At 49.0% G+C, this 22,312-nt stretch overlaps 1 protein-coding gene across 4 annotated transcripts in view; it reads right to left on the reverse strand.

The window, feature by feature from the left end:
• Positions 1-22,034, reverse strand: part of LOC140454560 (exocyst complex component 3-like protein 2) — a 63,563-nt gene extending 41,529 nt beyond the window's left edge. The window contains exons 1-2 of one of the 4 annotated variants that reach the window (XM_072549397.1): positions 21,939-22,034; positions 2,809-3,482 (exon numbers count right to left, since the gene is read on the reverse strand). In XM_072549397.1, coding sequence (XP_072405498.1) covers positions 2,809-3,460 — 652 coding nt within the window. In that variant the 5' untranslated portion in view covers positions 3,461-3,482; positions 21,939-22,034. Of the gene's footprint in view, positions 1-2,808; positions 3,483-15,686; positions 15,781-18,403; positions 18,495-19,313; positions 19,350-21,938 lie in introns of those variants that run through there. The other 3 variants (XM_072549400.1, XM_072549399.1, XM_072549398.1) reach the window with 3 other exon arrangements.
• Positions 22,035-22,312: the final 278 nt, after the last annotated feature.

Here is a 22,312-nt window from a genome sequence, read left to right on the forward strand (position 1 = left end):
AGAATAACTTAACTGTTGGAAAAGTTAACCGACCTGACACAGTAACTATTACTAATTAACTGTTCCAGTACAATAACATCCCACAAACACAGCCCTTTGGCAAAAAGATGAATTCAAAGACAGATTCTTACAGGCAGGAGGGGAGCACAACCAAAGAGAGAGACTTCAATAGAATGTCAGAGGTATTCCTCACTGACGAATACGAGTGGCACGGTGGCTCAGTGGTTAGCACTGCTGCCTCACAGCGCCAGGGTCCTGGGTTCGATTCCAGCCTCGGGCGACTGACTGTGTGGAGTTTGCACATTCTCCCCGTGTCTGCGTGGGTTTCCTCCGGGTGCTCCGGTTTCCTCCCACAGTCCAAAGATGTGCAGGTTAGGGTGGATTGGCCACGTTATAGTGTCCAGGGATGTGTGGGCTAGTCAGGAGAAACATAGAATAGGAGGGGAATGGGTCTCGGGAGTACTCTTGGGAGGGCTGGTGTGGACTTACTGGGCCAAATGGCCTGTTTCCACAAAGTAGGGATGCTATGAAGTTTGCAACTCCCCTGGACTCCAGAACCTTGTGAGTGCTACAGCTCAAACGAACTAAGAAAACCTGAACTGGGAGACCGGGGACCCGGGTTCAGTTCCAGCCTCGGGTGACTGTCTGTGTGGAGTTTGCATATTCTCCCCATGTCTCCGTGGGTTTCTTCCAGGTTCTCCGGTTTCCTCCCACAGTCCAAAGACATGCAGGTTAGGTGAATTGGCCTTGCTAAATTGCCCATAGTGTTAGGTGCATTAGCCAGAGGGAGGTGGGTTACTCTTCGGAGGGTCAGTGTGGACTGGTTGGGCCGAAGGGCCTGTTTCCATACTGTAGGGAATCTAATCTAAACTAGCCACTCCCTTTCCATTATTAAACCAGACTCTTCGGCACCTCTGCCTTTACAACCTCTCGTGAGAGAAACCAAGGACAAAATAACTTTTAGAAATTGTCATCACAAGGTTAAGGATACAGGATAGGACTGAGATGAGGAGAAATGTCTTCAGCTGGAAGAGTGGGGGAGTCTGTCAAATTCTCTACCGCAGAAAGCAGCCAAAACACTGAATGTTTTAAGGAGTTTTGTTTAACAAATCATTCAAGAGATGTGGGCGTCACTGGCTAGGCCCAGCATTTGTTGCCTGTCCCTAGTTGCCCCTTGGGAAGGTGGTGGGTGTAATGATTATGATGAGATCATCTGGATTTGATTTGATTTGATTTATTATCGTCACATTTACCTGAGTACAGTGAAAAGCTTTGTTTTGTGTGCAGTACAGGCACGTCATGCCACACAAAGATCGCAGGGTGATAGAACAAAGCAAGGTCAGACGTCACACGACACCAGGTTATAGTCTGACAGGTTTATTTGACATCCCAAGTTTTCGGAGTGAATTTCACCTGACAAAGGGGCAGCGTTCCGAAAGCCTGCAATTTCAAATAAACCTGTTGGACTATAACCTGGTGTTATGTTATATATAACTTTGTCCACCCCAGTCCAAGACTGGCTCCTCCACATCACCAAAAGCAAGATCAACATAAGATTTAAAATTCGAGAGGGACGTTCAGAAGTCTAATAACAACAGGGAAGGAACTGTCCTTGAATCTTGTGGAATCTGAGTTCCCTGACTGGGGCTGTCAACCTGGTTCAATCAGGGAGCCCTGGCTGACAGATAGAAACAGGAGGGTCAGGGGTTCTGTTCACTCTGAGAGCTGCCTCTGAATGGGGTCTTACTGAGGTCAAGGACTGTTCAGTTTTGGTGACGGATAACAGCCTCCGTGGAGTTATTTCAGCGGTGAGCTGCCATCTTGAACCGCTGCAGTCTGCGGGCTGTGGGTTGACCCACAATGCCTTAGGGAGAGAATTCCAGGATTTTGGATCATGTGTCACTGAAATGGTTCTTTGGGATAAAGTGGGAACAGGAGAGTGAGTTGGATGATCAGCCATTGAATGGGGAAGTAAGCTCGAGGGGCTGAATGGCCTACTGCTGTTTGCTAGATTTCTGCACAGTTCCATTTTGAGAAACGTAGGCCGTGCCCTTCCTGTTGCTGAGTGGACCCTGTGCCAGAGGTTCCTCACCCTTTGGCATTTGCCCCATTTGGAGGCGATGCATTTGATATTGCCACCTTCTCTGTGTGAAGAGGTTTCTCAGTGACTGCCTCGAACAGATAACCCTGAGGTTTGGACGTTACCCATCTGCCAGTCCAACAAAGGGTTGCTGTTTCTTTACATTCATTCACGGGATGAGAGTGTCTCTGACTGGGTCAGCATTTATTGCCCATTCCCTAATTGCCTAGAGGGCAGTTACGACCCCATCGCTATGGGTCTGGAGTCACATGTAGGCCAGACCAGGTAAGGAAGGCAGTTTCCTTCCCTAAAGGGCATGAGTGAACCAGATGGGATTTTCCCAACATGGTCATCATTAGACTCTTAATTCCAGAGGTTTTTTTTTAAAATATGAAATTCAAATCCCAACATCTGCCTTGGCAGGATTTGAACCTGGATCCTCAGAATGTTACCTGTGTCTCTGGTTTAACAGGATTCCTGAAGAAGTGCTTATGCCCGAAATGTCGATTGTCCTGCTCCTCGGACGCTGCCTGGCCTGCTGTGTTTTTCCAGCACCACGTTTTTCATCTCTGGTTTAACACTCCAGCAATAATGCCGCTAGGCCATTGCCTCCTCCCCACCATCAGGGAGCAGGAGAAGGCAGTTGTTCACCACCCCCCCACCCACAGTAGGCCTACGCCATGAATGGGAGCCGGGTGAAGGGTTTCCCGTGGAAGGGACAATCCTACCTGAGAGGGGTTCCCTGACTTCAGGCAGCGTCTCTGTCTTTCTGTCCGCCCCGCCCCCGGGCTCCACTCTCTCTGTTGGCGACTCTGCCTTCGCCTTGGTCCGTTTGAGGAAGGACATCACCTTCCTGGGCGACAGCTCGGCCGGGCTCTCCTTCTCCATCCCGTCTCCGAGCTTCACCGGCGAGCTCAGCTCCTCCGAACGCCGGCGGACCCCCTTCTTCTCCGGGCCTTTCCAAGGCGTCTCTGGATCGGAGAGAGGCGACGGGAATTTGAAGAACGGCTTCTTCTCTTCACCCTGGTCCTCGGTGGGGCCTCGGCCTGGTTTCTTGCTCATCCTGAAGGCCCTCTTCAGCGATGCCCCCAAGGCAGGGTGCTTATCGGCGCCATTTTTCTTGGGCGTGGTCGCTTCACCTGATGGCAGGCTTGTGTTGAGCAGCTGGATGCCCTCTGCCCCTTCCTCCCCCTCCCCCTCATGGAACGGGTTTAAGTCTTCAGCAAAAGGGTTTGTCTGATCGATTGTGTCTGCCGTCTTGAAAGGGTTATTCTCAGCTGGCATGCTCTTGCCCAGCAACCTTTCCTCCAGCAGTTTTACAGGCCCTGCCTGTGGTTGGGTGGGGCTGAGCCTGGATACGATGCTCTTCATGATTGGCATTGGATGGCTGGATCGGCCCTCCCTGGACAGAGAGAGAGAGAGAGAGAGAAAGAGAGAGAAGCCTCCATTAACATGTTTTTGCTCTCTTTCAACACATTGAACAAGTATTTAGATGTGCACTTGCAATAGAAAAGGCTATCAGCCAAGTGCTAGATAATGGGATGGGAATACAGTCACAGATGGGAAACAGACCCTTTAGTCCAACTCATTCATGCTGACCAGATATCCTAACCTAATCTAACCTAGTCCAGGAACTCCCCACATACGTTCGAGACACCACCCACGCCCTCCACCTCCTCCAAGACTTCCGTTTCCCCGGCCCCCAACGCCTCATCTTCACCATGGATATCCAATCCCTCTACACCTCCATCCGCCATGACCAGGGCCTCCAAGTCCTCCATTTTTTCCTCTCCAGACGTCCCCAACAGTACCCTTCCACCGACACTCTCATTCGTTTGGCCGAACTGGTCCTCACCCTTAACAATTTCTCCTTTGAATCCTCCCACTTCCTCCAGACCAAAGATGTAGCCATGGGCACACGTATGGGCCCCAGCTATGCCTGTCTCTTTGTTGGCTATGTAGAACAGTTGATCTTCCGTAATTACACCGGCCCCACTCCCCACCTCTTCCTCCGCTACATTGATGACTGCATTGGCGCCACCTCGTGCTCCCGTGAGGAGGTTCAGCAATTCATCAACTTCACCAACACATTCCACCCTGACCTTAAATTTACCTGGACCATCTCTGACACCACCTTCCCCTTCCTGGACCTCTCCATCTCCATTAGTGACGACCGACTTGACACTGACATTTTTTACAAACCCACCAACTCCCACAGCTACCTGGATTACACCTCTTCCCACCCTACCTCTTGGAAAAATGCCATCCCGTATTCTCAATTCCTCCGTCTCCACCGTATCTGCTCCCAGGAGGACCAGTTCCACCACAGAACACACCCGATGGCCTCCTTCTTTAGAGACCGCAATTTCCCTTCCCACGTGGTTAAAGATGCCCTCCAACGCATCTCGTCCACATCCCGCACCTCCGCCCTCAGACCCCACCCCTCCAACCGTAACAAGGACAGAACGCCCCTGGTGCTCACCTTACACCCTACCAACCATCGCATAAACCAAATCATCCGGCAACATTTCTGCCACCTCCAAACAGACCCCACCACCAGGAATATATTTCCCTCCCCACCCCTTTCCGCCTTCCACAAAGACCATTCCCTCCGTGACTACCTGGTCATGTCCACGCCCCCCCCTACAACCCACCCTCCCATCCTGGCACTTTCCCCTGCCACCGCAGGAACTGTAAAATCTGCGCCCACACCTCCGCCCTCACCTCTATCCAAGGCCTTAAAGGAGCCTTCCACATCCATCAAAGTTTTACTTGCACATCCACTAATATCATTTATTGTATCCGTTGCTCCCGATGTGGTCTCCTCTACATTGGGGAGACTGGACCCCCTCCTAGCAGAGCGCTTTAGGGAACATCTCCGGGACACCCGCACCAATCAACCACACCGCCCCGTGGCCCAACATTTCAACTCCCCCTCCCACTCTGCCGAGGACATGGAGGTCCTGGGCCTCCTTCACCGCCGCTCCCTCACCACCAGACGCCTGGAGGAAGAACGCCTCATCTTCCACCTCGGAACACTTCAACCCCAGGGCATCAATGTGGACTTCAACAGTTTCCTCATTTCCCCTTCCCCCACCTCACCCTAGTTCTAAACTTCCAGCTCAGTAACTGTCCCCTTGACTTGTCCGGACTTGTCCTACCTGCCTATCTCCTTTTCCACCTATCCACTCCACCATCCTCCCTGACCTATCACCTTCATCCCCTCCCCCACTCACCCATTGTACTCTATGCTACTTTCTCCCCACCCCCACCCTCCTCTAGCTTATCTCTCCACGCTTCAGGCTCACTGCCTTTATTCCTGATGAAGGGCTTTTGCCCAAAACGTTGATTTCGCTGCTTGTTGGATGCTGCCTGGACTGCTGTGCTCTTCCAGCACCACTAATCCAGAATTTGCTTTCCAGCATCTGCAGTCATTGTTTTTACCTCAACAATTTAGCACGGCCAATCCACCCTAACCTGCACATCCCTGGACACTGGGACAATTTAGCACGGCCAATCCACCCTAACTTGTACATCCCTGGGCACTATGGGACAATTCAGTATGGCCAATCCACCCTAACCTGCACACCCCTGGACACTATGGGACAATTTAGCACGGCCAATCCACCCTAACCTGCACATCACTGGGCACTATGGGACAATTTAGCACGGCCAATCCACCCTAACCTGTACATCCCTGGGCACTATGGGACAATTTAGCACGGCCAATCCACCCTAACCTGTACATCCCTGGGCACTATGGGACAATTTAGCACGGCCAATCCACCCTAACTTGTACATCCCTGGGCACTATGGGACAATTCAGTATGGCCAATCCACCCTAACCTGCACACCCCTGGACACTATGGGACAATTTAGCACGGCCAATCCACCCTAACCTGCACATCCCTGGGCACTATGGGACAATTTAGCACGGCCAATCCACCCTAACCTGCACATGGTTGGACTGTGGGAGGAGAGCATTTCATTGGTGTAGATTTAATGGACCTAGGGACATTCTTCTGTGCTGTAAATCTCAGTGACTGTGTGGGTGTACATTCTGAGCTCCGGATCACGGAAGAATCCATGGAAGGTTTGGACTTGTGGATGTGTGAGAGATTTCACACAATCTGTGATCCAGAGATCGGTCAGATTGTGAAGAAACTGCCAGGGTTTGACGGCTCATGTGGCTATGATCCAAGGCAACACACAATAAATGTCAAACAGTTACTGTGCCTCAGTCTTTACAAGTCCTGACAAATCCCCGACGTTCAACCTTTCACTGAGTTATGAGCTTCATGCAAACAAGACTTACAAGGATGTTGCCAGGGTTGGAGGATCTGAGCTACGGGGAGAGGCTGAACAGGCTGGGGCTGTTTTCCCTGGAGCGTCGGAGGCTGAGGGGTGACCTTATAGAGGTTTATAAAATCATGAGGGGCATGGATAGGATAAATAGGCAAAGTCTTTTCCCTGGTGTAGGGGAGTCCAGAACTAAAGGGTATAGGTTTAAGGTGAGAGGGGAAAGATTTCAAAAGGACCTAAGGGGCAACTTTTTCACCCAGAGGGTGGTAAGTGTATGGAATGAGCTGCCAGAGGATGTGGTGGAGGCTGGTACAATTATAGCATTTAAAAGGCACATGGACGGTTATATGAATAGGAAGAGTTTAGAGGGATATGGGCCAAGTGCTGGCAAATGGGACTAGATTGGGTTGGGATATCTGGTCAGCATGGACAGGATGGACCGAAGGGTCCGTTTCTGTGCTGTACATCTCTATGACAGAACTAAAACTGTGGCTGTTCAAAAAGGAAGAGTTACATTTTGATAGCACTTCTTTTTAAATCTGTGCCAGTCTTTTCAAATCACAAGAATGAAATGATCTCGGCAGATAGGAAATGCGGCAGCCCATTTGCACCCACCAGAAACAGCAAGAGAAAAATGAGCAGGTCGTTTGGTTTGATGTGATTTGTAAATAAAGGAGAGAGCCTGCTTGTTCTCTCTCAAAACAGCGGGTGGACGGGCACTCACTCTGTTAAACATCTCAACATCGTGGCTGTATGTCCAACAGTGCCGCACTCCCTCGTCAGGAGAGGGGTCACAGTCTCTCAGGAGGGAACTGGACAAACCAGGCGGTGCCTGTGCATCAGCTGAGACACAGCTACTAACCCCGATTATTAACTGCTGAACACGCCACGTGTGTCTCTTTCGAAACAAGGCTTCGTTCTGTAAAAACATTCGGAAACAAGTTCTCATTTTAATGATTTGGGGCAAGTCATTGTGGACCCAGGTGGCGAGAAATGTCAGGAATGGGTAGGTTAGGCACATTAGATTACCTACAGTGTGTGGAAACAGGCCCTTCGGCCCAACAAGTCCACACTGACCCTCTGAAGAGTAACCCACTATGACCCATTCCCCTACCTTACATTTGCTAAAGCACCTAACGCTATAGGCAGTTTAGCACGGCCAATTCACCTGACCTGCAACACCTTTGGACTGTGGGGGGAACCCCACACAGACACGGGGAGAACGTGCAAACTCCACACAGACAGTCGTCCGAGGGTGGAATCGAACCTGGGTACCTGGCGCTGTGAGGCAGCAGTGCTAACCACTGAGCCACAATGCTGCCCAGGGTGTCAGGGATAAATGTAGGGTAGGAGAATGGGTCTGGGTGGGTTACTCTTCGGAGGGTCAGTGTGGACTTGTTGGGCCGAATGGCCTGTTTCCACACTGTAGGGATTCTATCTTCACCCAGACAGCAGAAGGGAGCCTGCTGCATTCACAGAATCCCTACGGGATGGAAACAAGCCGTTCGGCCCATTGATTCCACCCTGAACCGCCAAAGAGTGTCCCGCCCTATCCCTGTATTCCCCAATAGCTGATCCACCCGAACCTGCACATCTTTGGATTGTGGGAGGAAACCAGAGCACCCAGAGGAAACCCATGCAGACACGGGGGAGGATGTGCAAACTCCACACAGACAGCCACCCAAGGCAGGAATTGAACCTGGGTCCCTAACACTGTGAGGCAGCAGTGCTAACCACTGAGCCACTGAGCCAGCAACAATTCTCTGCCACAGAAAGCAGTTGAGGTCAAAACATTGGATATTTTCCAACAGAAGTGAGGTACAGTTCTCAGGGCTAAAGGGAATGGGGTGTAGGGTAAGCAGGAAGAGGGAACTGAGTTGGATGATCAGCGATGATTATATTGAATGGTGGAGTAAGCTCGAAGGGCTGAATGGCCTCCTCCTGCTTCTATTTCCTCTGTCTCGATGTTTATTTGACCGTCAGGTCAAGTTGCGAAATTCTTCAAATCTACCGTATCAAAGATCTCTCAGAATTTTAAGGAATTCTATCAGATCATTCCGGAGCCCTTAGCATTGCAGCGAAAAGATTCCCAGCCTGATCAGGTCTTCCTGGACGGAACGTTTTGCTGTGGCTGTTGTAAATCTCTCGGCTCTGTCATGCCTGCATTGTTTCAGCGATACAGGCACTACAAGAGCCCGAGGAGTCATCCAGACAGAGTACGGCCAGGGCTTTGCACACATCCAGTGATGCTATCGAGGTGTTGCAAGTCAATACGGGTCTGAATCGAGTGAACAGGGAGATGGATTGCCAGTGGCAGAATTCCAAATACAGGGATTAAGAGGAGGATCAGGCCACTTGGCCCATCCAGTCCAATCCATCATTTAACAGGATCATGGTTAGTCTGAATGTGGCCTTGTCTCCAACCCCCCCCTTTGACCTTTCACCCCCTTCACTCAGCAAGAACCCATTGGCCCAACGCTGCTTTATTTAGGTGTGCTCTCTGGCACTGTCCCAGAATAGTCTCAGAATGAAGGGGAGTCAATGGACAACTGAGACAAGGAGGAATTTCTTCCCTCAGAGGGCTATGAGTCTTTTGAACTCCTTCCTCCAGGGAGCTGTGGTAACAGAGTCCTGGTGTGTATTTAAGGCTGAGAGAGATTCTTGATCAGTCGGGGAATCAAGGGTTACGGGGAAAGAGTTAGCACGGTGGCTCAGTGGTTAGCACTGCTGCCAGGGACCCGGGTTCGATTCCAGCCTCAGGCGACTGACTGTGTGGAGTTTGCACATTCTCCCCGTGTCTGCGTGGGTTTCCTCCGGGTGCTCCGGTTTCCTCCCACAGTCCAAAGATGTGCAGGTTATGGCGGATTGGTCATGCTAAATTGTCCCACAGTGCCCAGGGATGTGCAGGTTAGGGTGGATTGGCAATAGGAAATTACCCCATACTGTTCAGGAAAGTGGAGGTTAGGTGCATTAGTCAGGCATAAATGTAGAGTAATTGGGAATGGGTTTGGATGGGTTACTCTTCAGAGGGTCAGTGTGGACTTGTTGGGCCAAATGGCCTGTTTCCACACTGTAGGGATTCTATGATTTATGAAAATGGACATGAGGAATATCAGATCAGCCATGATCCTATTGAATGGTGGGGCAGGGTCAAGGGGCTGAATGGCCTAACCCTGTTCCTATTCACCTCTGCGTTGGCACCACACTGAGGCCAAACCAGCTCATGTCCCTCAGCTCGGGGAAGCTGTGCAATGTCCTGACTCTGCAATACTGTACGTCAATCGGGGTCTTGTTCATATCACAGTATGTTCCAGTAGAGTCCTACGGCACAGACACAGGCCCTTCAGCCCAAACCGGTCCACGCTGACCAACATGTCCGTCCACGCTAACCCCATTTCCCTGCAGTTGGCTCATATTCTTTCCTATCCATGCACAGTAGCCCCTCGACGTATGAACGACCCCGTTCACGAACAAATCAGTTTACGAACAGGATTGTACGTAAAATTTTGCTTCAACGTACGTACGAAATTCAAGGTACGAACAAAGGTACGAACACAAAAAGCCCGTGTGCGACCATGTGGTTTCGTTGTTCTGCTTTGCTACGCGCTTGTTGAACGCAAAAGCTCTCGGGCCCCATGTGATCTCATTCAGTTCGTCTTTGGCGCGTGTGCCGTGAACAGCCGTCCAAGCATTCTTACGCTATCCGAACAACGGGAAAAATTGATTCAGTTCGCGAACCGGGTCCTGGAACGTATTAAGTTCGTAAGTCGAGGTGCTATTGTATTTGTCGAAATGCCTTTTAAATGTTGTAATTGTACCAGCCTCCACCACTTCCTCTGGCAGCTCATTCCATACACGCACCACCCTCTGTGTGAAAAAGTTGCCCCTTAGGTCTCTTTTATATCTTTCCCCTCTCACCCTAAACCTATGCCCTCTAGTTCTGGACTCCCTGACCCCAGGGAAAAGACCGTGTCTATTTATCCTATCCATGTCCCTCATGATTTTGTAAACCTCTATAAGGTCACCCCTCAGCCTCCAACGCTCCAGGGAAAACAGCCCGACTGTATTCAAACTCTCCCTCTCGCTCAAACCCTCCAACCCCGGCAACATTCTCGTAAATCTTTTCTGAACCCTTTCAAGTTTCACAACATCTTTCCGATAGGAAGGAGACCAGAATTGCACGCAGTATTCCAACAGTGGCCTAACCAATGTCCTGTACAGCTGCAACATGACCTCCCAACTCCTGTACTCAATACTCTGACCTGATGGTTTTGCCAACATAGGACTGATCCTATTGCAAGAAACATTGAGATGTCATCACGGGTATAAAAGAAGGGGGCAGCTGGACAAAGACGCCAAGGCAAGCTGCCATTCGCCGGAGCTAACAGCCCTCAGCTCTGTCTCTCTCTCTCTCTCTCTCTCTCTCTCGAGAAAATAACCCACGACAATCACTTTAACATCAACAAGTATTTATCTAACTCTAACAGAGAACAAATTAACTAAGCTATCAACAAACCGAATAAATCCCTTCTAATGACCAACTAATCCCAAATGAAGCAAGATTCTAATGGTATGCTGTTCCAATAAACACAAGTCCCATTCGTATAACAAAAAATGTAGGATTTAGTCTCTCAAAATTACAATCGGGTTACACGTCTTCCGGAATGTTCTGTGCCTTTTTCCATCGAGTCTTCTGTCAGGAACACCTTTTTCCATCGTTGGAACCATTACTTTTTAGATGATGCTTTCTTTGAAACGTAGATGACGGTGAGAGTCAATCATTCTCTCTCTCTCTCTCTCTCTCTCGACATGTAACCCGATTGTAATTTTGAGAGACTAAATCCTACATTTTTTGTTATACGAATGGGACTTGTGTTTATTGGAACAGCATACCATTAGAATCTTGCTTCATTTGGGATTAGTTGGTCATTAGAAGGGATTTATTCGGTTTGTTGATAGCTTAGTTAATTTGTTCTCTGTTAGAGTTAGATAAATACTTGTTGATGTTAAAGTGAGTGTCGTGGGTTATTTTCTTTAACCAACAGAAGTTACTGAAAGGCAGGTCACACTGGTTTGTAGGGTAAGGTGCTCCTCTTTGGGTGTTTCGGTTTCAGTTCTCGGAGCGTGGCTCAACCTTTGCTTTATAGCAGATGCCCGGAAGGGAATGTGTCGGAGAACGCTTTTGGAAAAGAAAAAGCATTTTGCCTCAATCACAGCTAGTTGCAATAACCTTGAGGTGACCTTGTACAGGTATTGAATCAGGTTTCTGACAGCAACGTGAAGATCCGGGCAGATCCAGTCCAGTCTTGTCGCACCTCACACTGGAATTCACCTTGTTCTTGTTTATTCCTTTTCCTCTATCACTAATACTTATCTGATCAAAAATAATCTGCATTGCAATTCATGTGGAAATCAACCTGATATCAACATGAAAGTGGAAAATAAAATTCATGGCTCATACTCAATTCTAATCTGAAAGGACCTGCAATTTATCTCAAGACCATCAGCGAGAGTGACTCTCATGTCATTAAAGAGGTTGTCTCCCTGAATTGCTTACCAAAATATTGAGCTTTTAAATATTTTTAAATACCAAACCAGACAGTAGGCTGAGGTTGTAAATTCTGCGGCTGAGGAATCATGGAAATTTTAGGGGTGGCATGGTAGCTCAGTGGTCAGCACTGCTGCATCCCAGCGCCAGGGGCCTGGGTTCAATTCCAGCCTTGGGTGACTCCGTGTGGAGTTTACACATTCTCCCCGTGACTGCGTGGGTTTCCTCTGGGTGCTCCAGTTCCTTCCCACAGTCCAAACCTGTTTAGGTTAGGGTGGATTGGCCATGATAAGTTGCCCCATAGTGCCTAGGGATGTGCAGGTTAGGGTGGATTGGCCGTGCTAAATTGCCCCGTAGTGCCCAGGGATGTGCAGGTTAGGGTGGATTGGCCGTGCTAAATTGTCCCGTAGTGTCCAGGGATGTGCAGGTTAGGGTGGGATTGGCCGTGCTAAATTGTCCCATAGTATCCAGGGATGTGCAGGTTAGGGTGGATTGGCCATGATAATTGTCCCACAGTGCCCAGGGATGTGCAGGTTAGGGTGGATTGACCGTGCTAAATTGCCCCATAGTGTCCAGGGATGTGCAGGTTAGGGTGGATTGGCCATGCTAAATTGTCCCACAGTGCCCAGGGATGTGCAGGTTAGGGTGGATTGGCCGTGCTAAATTGCCCCGTAGTGTCCAGGGATGTGCAGGTTAGGGTGGATTGGCCGTGCTAAATTGCCCCATAGATGTATAGGTCGGTTAGTCAGGGGTAAGTGTAGATTAATAGGTTTGGGGAATGGGTCTGGATGAGTTACTCTTTGGAGGGCCGTTGTGGACTTGTTAGGCCGAAGAATATGTTTCCACACTGTAGGGATTCTATGTCACACCTGAGGGGTGTCAGAACTGATCTTCAACACTGACACTTGATTGAAGTTTTTAAAAACTGAGATGTGATCTCCTGTGGGTAGTGCCACTTTTAGAATATTGTGTTCAATTCTATTCTCCATGCAACAGGAAGGATGTTGTGATACTTGAAAGGGTTCAGAAAAGATTGACAAGGATGTTGCCAGGGTTGGAGGATTTGAGCTACAGAGAGAGGTTGAATAGGCTGGGGCTGTTTTCCCTGGAGCGTCGGAGGCTGAGGGGTGACCTTATAGAGGTTTACAAAATTAGGGGCATGGATAGGATAAATAGACAAAGTCTTTTCCCTGGGGTGGGGGAGTCCAGAACTAGAGGGCATAGGTTTAGGGTGAGAGGGGAACGATATAAAAGAGACCTAAGGGGCAACTTTTTCACACAGAGGGTGGTGCGTGTATGGAATGAGCTGCCAGAGGATGTGGTGGAGGCTGGTACAATTACAATATTTAAAAGGCATTTGGATGGGTATATGAATAGGAAGGATTAGAGGGACATGGGCCGGGTGCTGGCAGGTGGGACTAGATTGGGTTGAGATATCTGGTCGGCATGGACGGGATGGATCGAAGGGTCTGTTTCTGTGCTGGACATCTCTATGACTCTATGTCTCATGTTACAGGCAGTTGAACAGAGACACTTCTGTGCAAAAAAAAACCATGTTTGTGTACTTCTTTTCCTGGAAAGGATCTTAAAACAAAACCTGAAATCCCTGGTTTCCATGTTCTTGACGGAGCAGCACAGTGAAGGCCAGAGAGCTAAGAACTTCCACTGGACACCCACTGTGTGCACTAAATTAAAAACAAATCTCTCTAATACTAAATATTAGCTTACAGGCTGTTGCCCGGGGTGCAGCTACTTAGATAGAAAACAGAGTAGAGTGTCTGGGGTTGAGAGCAGGGGAGGCTGGAGCGGGTGTGGGTGGGATCTGACTGAGGTGTATAAAGTTTTGAGGAGCATAGACAGAGAGAAACGTTCCCTCCTTTAGTTAGAGCAGTCAACTACCCAGGGAGCACAGTCTCCAGCCAGAGTGTTTCTGGAACTCACTGCCTGAAATGGTTAGAGGGAGGAACCCTCAAGACATTGAAGAGATTATTTGGGTGAGCACTGGAAATAGTTTACAGAAGAATCCCTACAGTGTGGAAGCAGGTCATTCGGCCCATTGACTCCACGCTGACCCTCCAAACAGCATCCCACCCATCCCCATAACACAGCATTTCCCATGGCCAATCTACACCGTTGGACTATGGGAGGAAACTGGAGCAAACCCACACAGACACGGGGAGAATGTGCAAACTCTACACAGGCAGGTGCCCGAGGGTGGAATCGAACCTGGCGTTGAGAGGCAGCAGTACCAACCAAATGCCACAGCATACAAAGGCTCCGAGTCCAGTGCTGGAAAAGGGGGTGAGAACAGATGGATGTTTGGTAACTGGTGAGGATTTGATGGGCCAAACGGCCTCGTTCCGTGCCGTATAAAAAACGTTATGAAAATATGTCATCAGCAAAGCCACTGTCGAGGGAAACTGAACACGTCTTTCAGCTAACGACAGAAACCAACAATCACCAAACATCAAAGGTAACATGACCAGAATCACTCCCCTTAATGACCAGAATGTTCCATGATCTCTACGGCCCAGATAAGCCAGAGTGGGATATGGGCCAGGTGCTGGCAGGTGGGACGAGATTGGGTTGGGATATCTGGTCGGCATGGAGGGGTTGGACCGAAGGGTCTGTTTCCGTGCTGTACATCTCTATGACTGATTAGTACATTGTATCTTACTTTTCAAACGTTCCTCTCATTCCTGATCTCTGTGTTAGCACCTTTCCTCACGCTCATAAGCTCGCTCGATCGTTATTGTAAATTATTAAATTTAAAGCAGAAAACCTTTTAAGCTGCACAGACACAGCAACATAAGGGAAAAGCTCCTTTTGAAATTAATTCTAATGTGACCAAATGGGGGAAGAGTTGAGTAAAGAAGGGGAGACTTCTGGGACCATAAATATTCAGAATTGGTGACCCTCACCGGTTATCAGAGGATGGAATGCCCTGAAGAGAGTCGGTATGGAAATGATGGGCCAAATGGCCTCCTGCTGTACCTCTCTGATCTCGGGATGGGTTCGTTCCCCCCCCCCCCTCTGCCTCCCCCCCTTGCTGTGACTCCGAAATCAATAACGTTTTATTTTCTACTTCAAATCCTTGCACGGAAATATTTTTTTGGGTGTCGCTTATCTCCCCTCCACTCTCTGCCCCCTCCTCCCACACACACCCCACTCTCTGCCCCCTCCTCCTACACACCCCCACTCTCTGACCCCTCTTAACCCACCCCCCCACTCTCTGTCCCCTCCTCCCCCACACCCCCACTCTCTGCCCCCTACACCCACCCCCCGACTTTCTGCCCCCCTCTCCCCCAACCCCCCACTCTCTGCCCCCTTCTCCCCCACCGCCCCACTCTCTGCCCCCTCCATCCCCACACCCCCACTCTCTGCCCTCTACACCCCACCTCCCCACTCTCTGCCCCCCTCTCCCCCACCCCCCCACTCTCTGCCCCCTCCTCCCCCACATCCCCACTCTCTGCACCCTCCTCCCCCACACCCCCTCTCTGCCCCCTCCTCCCCCACACCCACTCTCTGCCCCCCTCTTCCCCACCGCCCCACTCTCTGCCCCCTCCATCCCCACACCCCCACTCTCTGCCCTCTACACCCCACCTCCCCACTCTCTGCAGCCTCCTCCCCCACCCCCCCACTCACTGCCCCCTCCTCCTACACCCAACCCCCCCTACTCTCTGCACTCTCTCCAACCTACAACACTCCCTTCCCTGCCGCGTAGGTGCTACATAAATGCACAGTGTTGTTGCATACCCTTCGACGTTTCAAATCCTGCCTGGCCCCTGTGTTTCCCGAATGAACGTCTCTTCAGTAGCTTTCCTGCCTGTAACGTCAGTCCAGTGTTAGCCCTGACTAACAAAAGCTTTACTTAAAGTCCCCGTGCCCCACGTGATTTCTCAGTGTTGTATCTCGGCCTGATCTCTGATCGCTGATGTGTTCACATTGCTTTTAGTCGTTGGCTGCCAAGTCTCACAACCCAGTGCCAACCAGTTAACGTGACACCATCTTATTTCAAGGTGAACTGTCTTATTAAATATTCGATGGGGCACAGACGTGAATTGTCACACTGAAGGGGTATTGACTTCTTAAAGGGACACTGTGCCCATGGCTTCAGCTATCATCGATCTTTCCTCTGTCGCCCCTCGCAGTCACAGAATCGGGCTCGGCACAGCAGGAGGCCCTTCGGCCCATCATGGCCATGCTAGTCATCAAGCTTCACTCTATTCTAACCCTATTATTGAGCCGGAGTCCTGTGTGCCCTGGTCTTTTGAGTGCTCATCTCAATGCGCCTCAAATGTCTTGAGGGTTCGTGCCTCTTTCCCGCTCTTTCAGGGATATCCCCACCACCTTTTGGCCACCAATCCAATCCACTCCAACCCTCCCCAGTTGGCAAGGTCTCTCTGAATCCCATGAGATCTAACTTTACTAATCAGTCTACCGTGTTAAACCTGGTCAAAGGCTTTACTAAAGTCCACTCTGCCCTCACCTAACGTCGACCGCTCTGCCCTCACCTACCTCATCTACTTCCAACCTCAAAAAACTCAATCAAGTTCGTGAGACACCACGCACAAAGCCACGCTGAATCAGTCCTTGCCTCTCCAAATGCATATAAATCCTGTCCCACAGAATCCCCTCCAACACTGATCACCACTGACTTAAACTCACAGGTCTATCGTTCCCAGGTTTCCCCTGACAGCCTTTCTTCAATAAAGACACCACATTAGCTCCCCCCAGTCCTCTGGTACTTCACTCATGGCTGTAGATGATACACATATCTCCGCACCTTCCAAAAACATCCTGGGATACAGTTGATTGGTTCCCAGAAATTTATCCACCTTTATGTTTTTTTTTAAGACCTCCAGCACTTCCTCTTCTGTAATGTGAACTATTTTCAAAACATCAATATTTATTCCCCCAAGTTCCCTAGCCTCTACTTCTTTCCCTACAGTAAAAACTGACAAAACTATATGTTTAGTATCTCTCCCATCTCCTGTGGTTCCACTCATAGGTGACCTTGTTGATCTCTAAGGGGCTGTATTTCCTCCTGAGTTACTGTTTTGTTCTTAATGTAGAATCTATTTTGGATTATCCTTCATCTTACCTGCCAAGGCTATCTCCTATCCCCTTTTTGCCCACCTGGTTTCCCTCATCAGAATGCCTCTACACCCCGTAAATTCTTCAAGAGATTCACTGATAGCTTAAACAAAGTCTTTTCCCTGGGGTGGGGGAATCCAAAACTAGAGGGCATAGGTTTAGGGTGAGGGGCGGGGGGGAAGATTTAAAAGAGACCTAAGGGGCAACTTTTTCACACAGAGGGTGGTACGTGTATGGAATGAGCTGCCAGAGGAAGTGGTGGAGGCTGGTACAATTATAGCATTTAAAAGGCATCTGGATGGGTATATGAATAGGAAGGGTTTGGAGGGATATGGGCCGGGTGCTGGCAGGTGGGACTAGATTGGGTTGGGATATCTGGTCGGCATGGACGGGTTGGACCAAAGGGAGTGTTTCTGTGCTGTACATCTTTCTGACTCTATGAACTGATCTCAGTCATCTGTGTCTAACATATACCTCCTTCTTATTCTTGACCAGAGTTTCAATATCTACATTCATCCATTACTCCCCACCCCCCCTTACCAGGCCTACCCTTCACTCTGACAGAAACATATTGTCTCTGAATTGTTGTTAAGTCACATTTTGAAAGCCTCTCACTTGTCAGTTACCCCATCACCCCGTGAACAGTCTACTCCAACCAGCTCTTAAAAGTTCCTGTCTTACACTGCCAAAATTGGCTTTACTCCAATTAATTTATACACAGCCTATCTGTTTCTATGGCTACTAGGGAAGGTGATAGGCTAGTGATACTATCTATGTACTGTTAATCCAGTGACCCAGATAATGCTCTGGGGACTCCAGGTCCAAATCCTGCCACTGCAGATGGTGGGATTCAAGTTTAATATAAACCTGGAATTAATAATGACGAATCCATTGTTGGGAAAAACCCATCCGATTCACTAACATCCTTCAGAGAAGGAATCTGCCCTTACCTGGTCTGGGCCTATACGTGACTCCAGACCCACAGCACTGGGGCTGACTCTTAACTGCCCTCAGCATTAAATGCTAATCTAGTTAGCAATGTAGGCAAAAGTGAGGACTGCAGATGCTGGAGATCAGGATCTAGATTAGAGCGGTGCTGGAAAAGCACAGCAGGTCAGGCAGCATCCGAGGAGCAGGAGAATCAGGAGCCCTTCCTGATGGAAATGTCGATTCTCCTGCTCCTCGGATGCTGCCTGACCTGCTGTGCTTTTCCAGCACCACACTAATCTTGACTCTAGTTAGCAGTGTCCATGTCTACGTGAATGCATTTAAAACTATGACCACTGGTCCCAAAGTGCTCCCCCACTAACACTTCAGTCACCTGCCCTGCCTTATTTCCCAAGAGGAGGAGAAAGGATCATCGTGATTTTCCTTACCTACATCCCTCTTAATTTGGTGAAACTCTTTATCAGTTTCCCTTCTCAACCTTGCCTGCTCTCCAGAAAACACGCTTCATCATGACTCAAATCATCAGACAAACGGTCAGTGTTCCAAATCAATACAAACCCACTCCCCTCTCAATCCCTTACAGGACACTTTTAATCATTAAGCACCGTGCTACAGATCTGGGTTTACTCAGCTCTTGGATCCAGACTTTGACCCCCTTCCCGCTCCACAGCTCCCACTGTGGGAAGTGGCTGTGTTTAAAGGGACTGTGCACTCCTGTCAGAATGAAACAAGGGGGTGGGGAGTGGGGGAGAGAGTCAGACGGCAAGAAAGAAATAGATTGACAACGAGAGAATACAGGGTCAAGCAACGGGAAAGAGAGAGAGAGTGAGAGAAAGAGGCACAACAGGAAAGAGAGAGATTGAGTGAGTGAGAGAATGAGAAAGAGTGTGAGTGAGTGAGTGTGAGGCTGAACAAGAAAGAGAGAGTGCGAGTGAGTGAGTGAGAGGCAAAACGAGAAACAGAGAGTGTGAGAGAGAGAGAGAGGCTGAACAAGAAAGAGAGAGTGCGAGTGAGTGAGCGAATGAGAAGGAGCGAGTGAGAGAGAGGCAAAACGAGAAAGAGAAAGAGTGAATGAGAGAGGGAGGAAGAAAGGGAAACAACGAGAATTGGAAAGATACAGAGGGTAGAGTCAGAGAGACTGGAAGTTAGATCGACAAGAGTGTGGCAGAGAGAGGTAGAAAGAGAGGTGTAACGTGGAAGAGGAATAAGATTTTGATGGCTAACTCCGTCAGTGTCCCTGGGCTCAGTATAAACCCAGCCCATGGGGATGATATTTACTGAGAGAATTATATTTAGATATTGCTGATATCTTACAGAAAGTAGACTCCACAGACCTACCTGGCAGAGAAGCAGGAAGTAACTGGTAAAAGCTAGTGTCATCTGTAGTTTTAATCTCAGAGATACTTTCACTTTCATTCAGCTGACGGTAGCATCCCGTGTTTTGGCTGAATGGGAAATCAGGATTCAGACCTGTTTGTTTGAACGTTTTCTCAGCTTCTCTCAATCCCTCCCTCTCCCTCCCCACAATCTCCTTGAACTGCTTCACTCTGACTGGGTCCACAGCACTGACATTGGTGACCCTCACAGGAACACAACCCAGGCACATTCACACTGGGACTGAGCTAGTGTGCACACAGTCACACTCACACACTCTCACATACTCTCATAACTCACACTCACACACCCACACATTCTCACACCCACATACTCTTACACTCACCCACTCTCACACTCACACCCACGCACTTTCATACTCACACACCCACATTCATATCCCCACACTCTCACACTCGCACACCCACCAACTCTCACACCCACACACTCTCACACTCACACCCACACTCTCTCATACTCACACACCCACACTGTCTCACACTCACACACCCACATTCATATCCCCACACTCACACTCGCACACCCACACACTCTCACACTCACACTTGAAAACTCTCACACTCACACCCACAAACTCTCACACTCACACTCACCCACTCTCACACTCAAACCCACACACTCTCATGGTCACACTCACACACCTACACTCTCTCACACTCACACTCCCACATTCACATCCTTACACTCTCACACTCACATACTCACCCTCTCTCACACTCGCGCACTCACACACTCTCACACTCACATACTCACCCTCTCTCACACTCGCGCACTCACACACTCTCACACTCACATACTCACCCTCTCTCACACTCGCGCACTCACACACTCTCACACTCACATACTCACCCTCTCTCACACTCATACCCACACACTCTCACACTCACATACTCACCCTCTCTCACACTCACACCCACACACTCTCACACACTCACACTCACCGACTCTCACACTCACACCCACCCACTCTCATACTCACACTCACACTCTCTCATAAACTCTCCTACCTTCACATCACCATGTAAAAATGATGCACTGAGAACAACCTAGCTCTCATTGCTGGCAAAGCCAAGGAATTCATTATTAACTTTCGGCGCGATGTTACTCATGTCCCCCCTACACATTAACAGCACAGAGGTGGAACGAGTGGAGAGTGTCAAGCTCCTGGGAGTGGTCATCAACAACAAGCTTTCTTGGACTTTTCATGTGGACGCACTGGTTACAAAGGCCCAACAATATCTCTTTTTCCTCAGGCAGCTGAAGAAATTTGGCATGATGGCGAATACCCTTACCAACTTTTATAGGTGCGCCATCGAGAGCATTCTGTCTGGATGTATCACTACCTGTATGGCAACGGAACCATTCAAGATCGGAGACGGTTACAGAGAGTGGTGAGTTCAGCCCGGACACTGTGCTGGATATCTCTAACTTTCTAGTCTCTAGTCTCTTATTCTGGCACCAGATATTGTGTATAAGTGAGATTGACAGGACCATACCACAGTGCAGGGCTAATCTCACACAGAGAGCAGTGCATTCCCACACTGAGATCCTGCTCCAGCTGGGGAGAGCTGTGCAGACTGTGACAGGCTCTGACCACTGAGTGACCGCGGGAAGCGAAAACAGGCTGTTCCTGACGGATAGGAAAACTCAATGCTTTAAATTGAAATGCAGAGGAGGAAAGCAGGGATCATCAAGCAAGTATATCACCTCACGCAGAAAGGGGGCTTAATACATTCAGAAAGTGCTTATAGCCGAAATAAAACTATAATCATATCAGTGACATGTAAAGCCATAGAGATGCACAACACGGAAATACATCTTTCAGTCCAACTCGTCCAAGCCAACCAGATATCCTAATCTAATCCAGCACCCGGCCCATATCCCTCCAAACCCTTCCTACTCATATACCCATCCAGATGCCTTTTAAATGCTGTAATTGTACCAGCGTCCACCACTTCCTCTGGCAGCTCATTCCACACACGCACCACCCTCTGTGTGAAAAAGTTGCCCCTTAGGTCCCTTTTAAATCTCTCCCCTCTCACCCTAACCTACGCCCTCTAGTCCTGGACTCTCCCCACCCCAGGGAAAAGACCTTGTCTGTTTATCCTATTGAAGCCCCTCATGGTTTTATAAATCTCGATAAGGTCACCCCTCAGCCTCCAGTACTCCAGGGGAAATAGCCCCAGCCTACTCAGCCTCTCGGTGTAACCCAAACCCTCCAACCCCAGCAAAAACCTTGTAAATCCTTTCTGAAACCTTTCAAGTTTCACAACATCTCTCCTACAGTAGCAAGAGCAGAATTGAACGCAATATTCCAACAAGTGGTTTTTATTGCTGCATTGTGTTTTTACACATCGCAATGAACTTTCCCAAATCTAATTATCTAATAATCAAAAGAAAATACTTTGTAATTCTGTTCACGAGCTGAACACCAGGAAAACGGACTCAATACGAGTTAATCCAGCAAACTCTATACAGCTTAGCTAAGTACAGAGGATTGCGCCATCTGTTTAAACTACAGGACACTATCCCAAGAGAGAGTGAAAGGTTCACTGAGAATCACTTTACCTGGTTTGGAGGCTGCAGAGAGAGAGACAGACAGAAACTCTCGGTGTGAGTTTGAGGCAGCCGGTAATCTCTGGTGTGACAGGAATACAGCTACAGAGAAACTGCTGGAGTTTCCCACATGTGCATCCTCCCTCAATAATAAGGCAGTTTGTATATGCTGGGTGTGATCCAAATGCTTAAATAAACACCATGATTACATTTATGACTCTTTCAAGCCCAGCTTAAATTGTGACACTGGATGTTGAAGGGGACACTGAATTATCTCACTGTTGTCCATGCAATGTCATCTCTGAATCCCCCTGTGTTTTTCACTTCATTTCTTCCATTTCCACATCTTTTTAAATCTCTCTTCCAACCCAGTACTCTCCTTCTCT

This window comes from Chiloscyllium punctatum, chromosome 29 (genome assembly GCF_047496795.1).
Source record: "Chiloscyllium punctatum isolate Juve2018m chromosome 29, sChiPun1.3, whole genome shotgun sequence".
Classification (NCBI taxonomy): domain Eukaryota; kingdom Metazoa; phylum Chordata; class Chondrichthyes; order Orectolobiformes; family Hemiscylliidae; genus Chiloscyllium; species Chiloscyllium punctatum.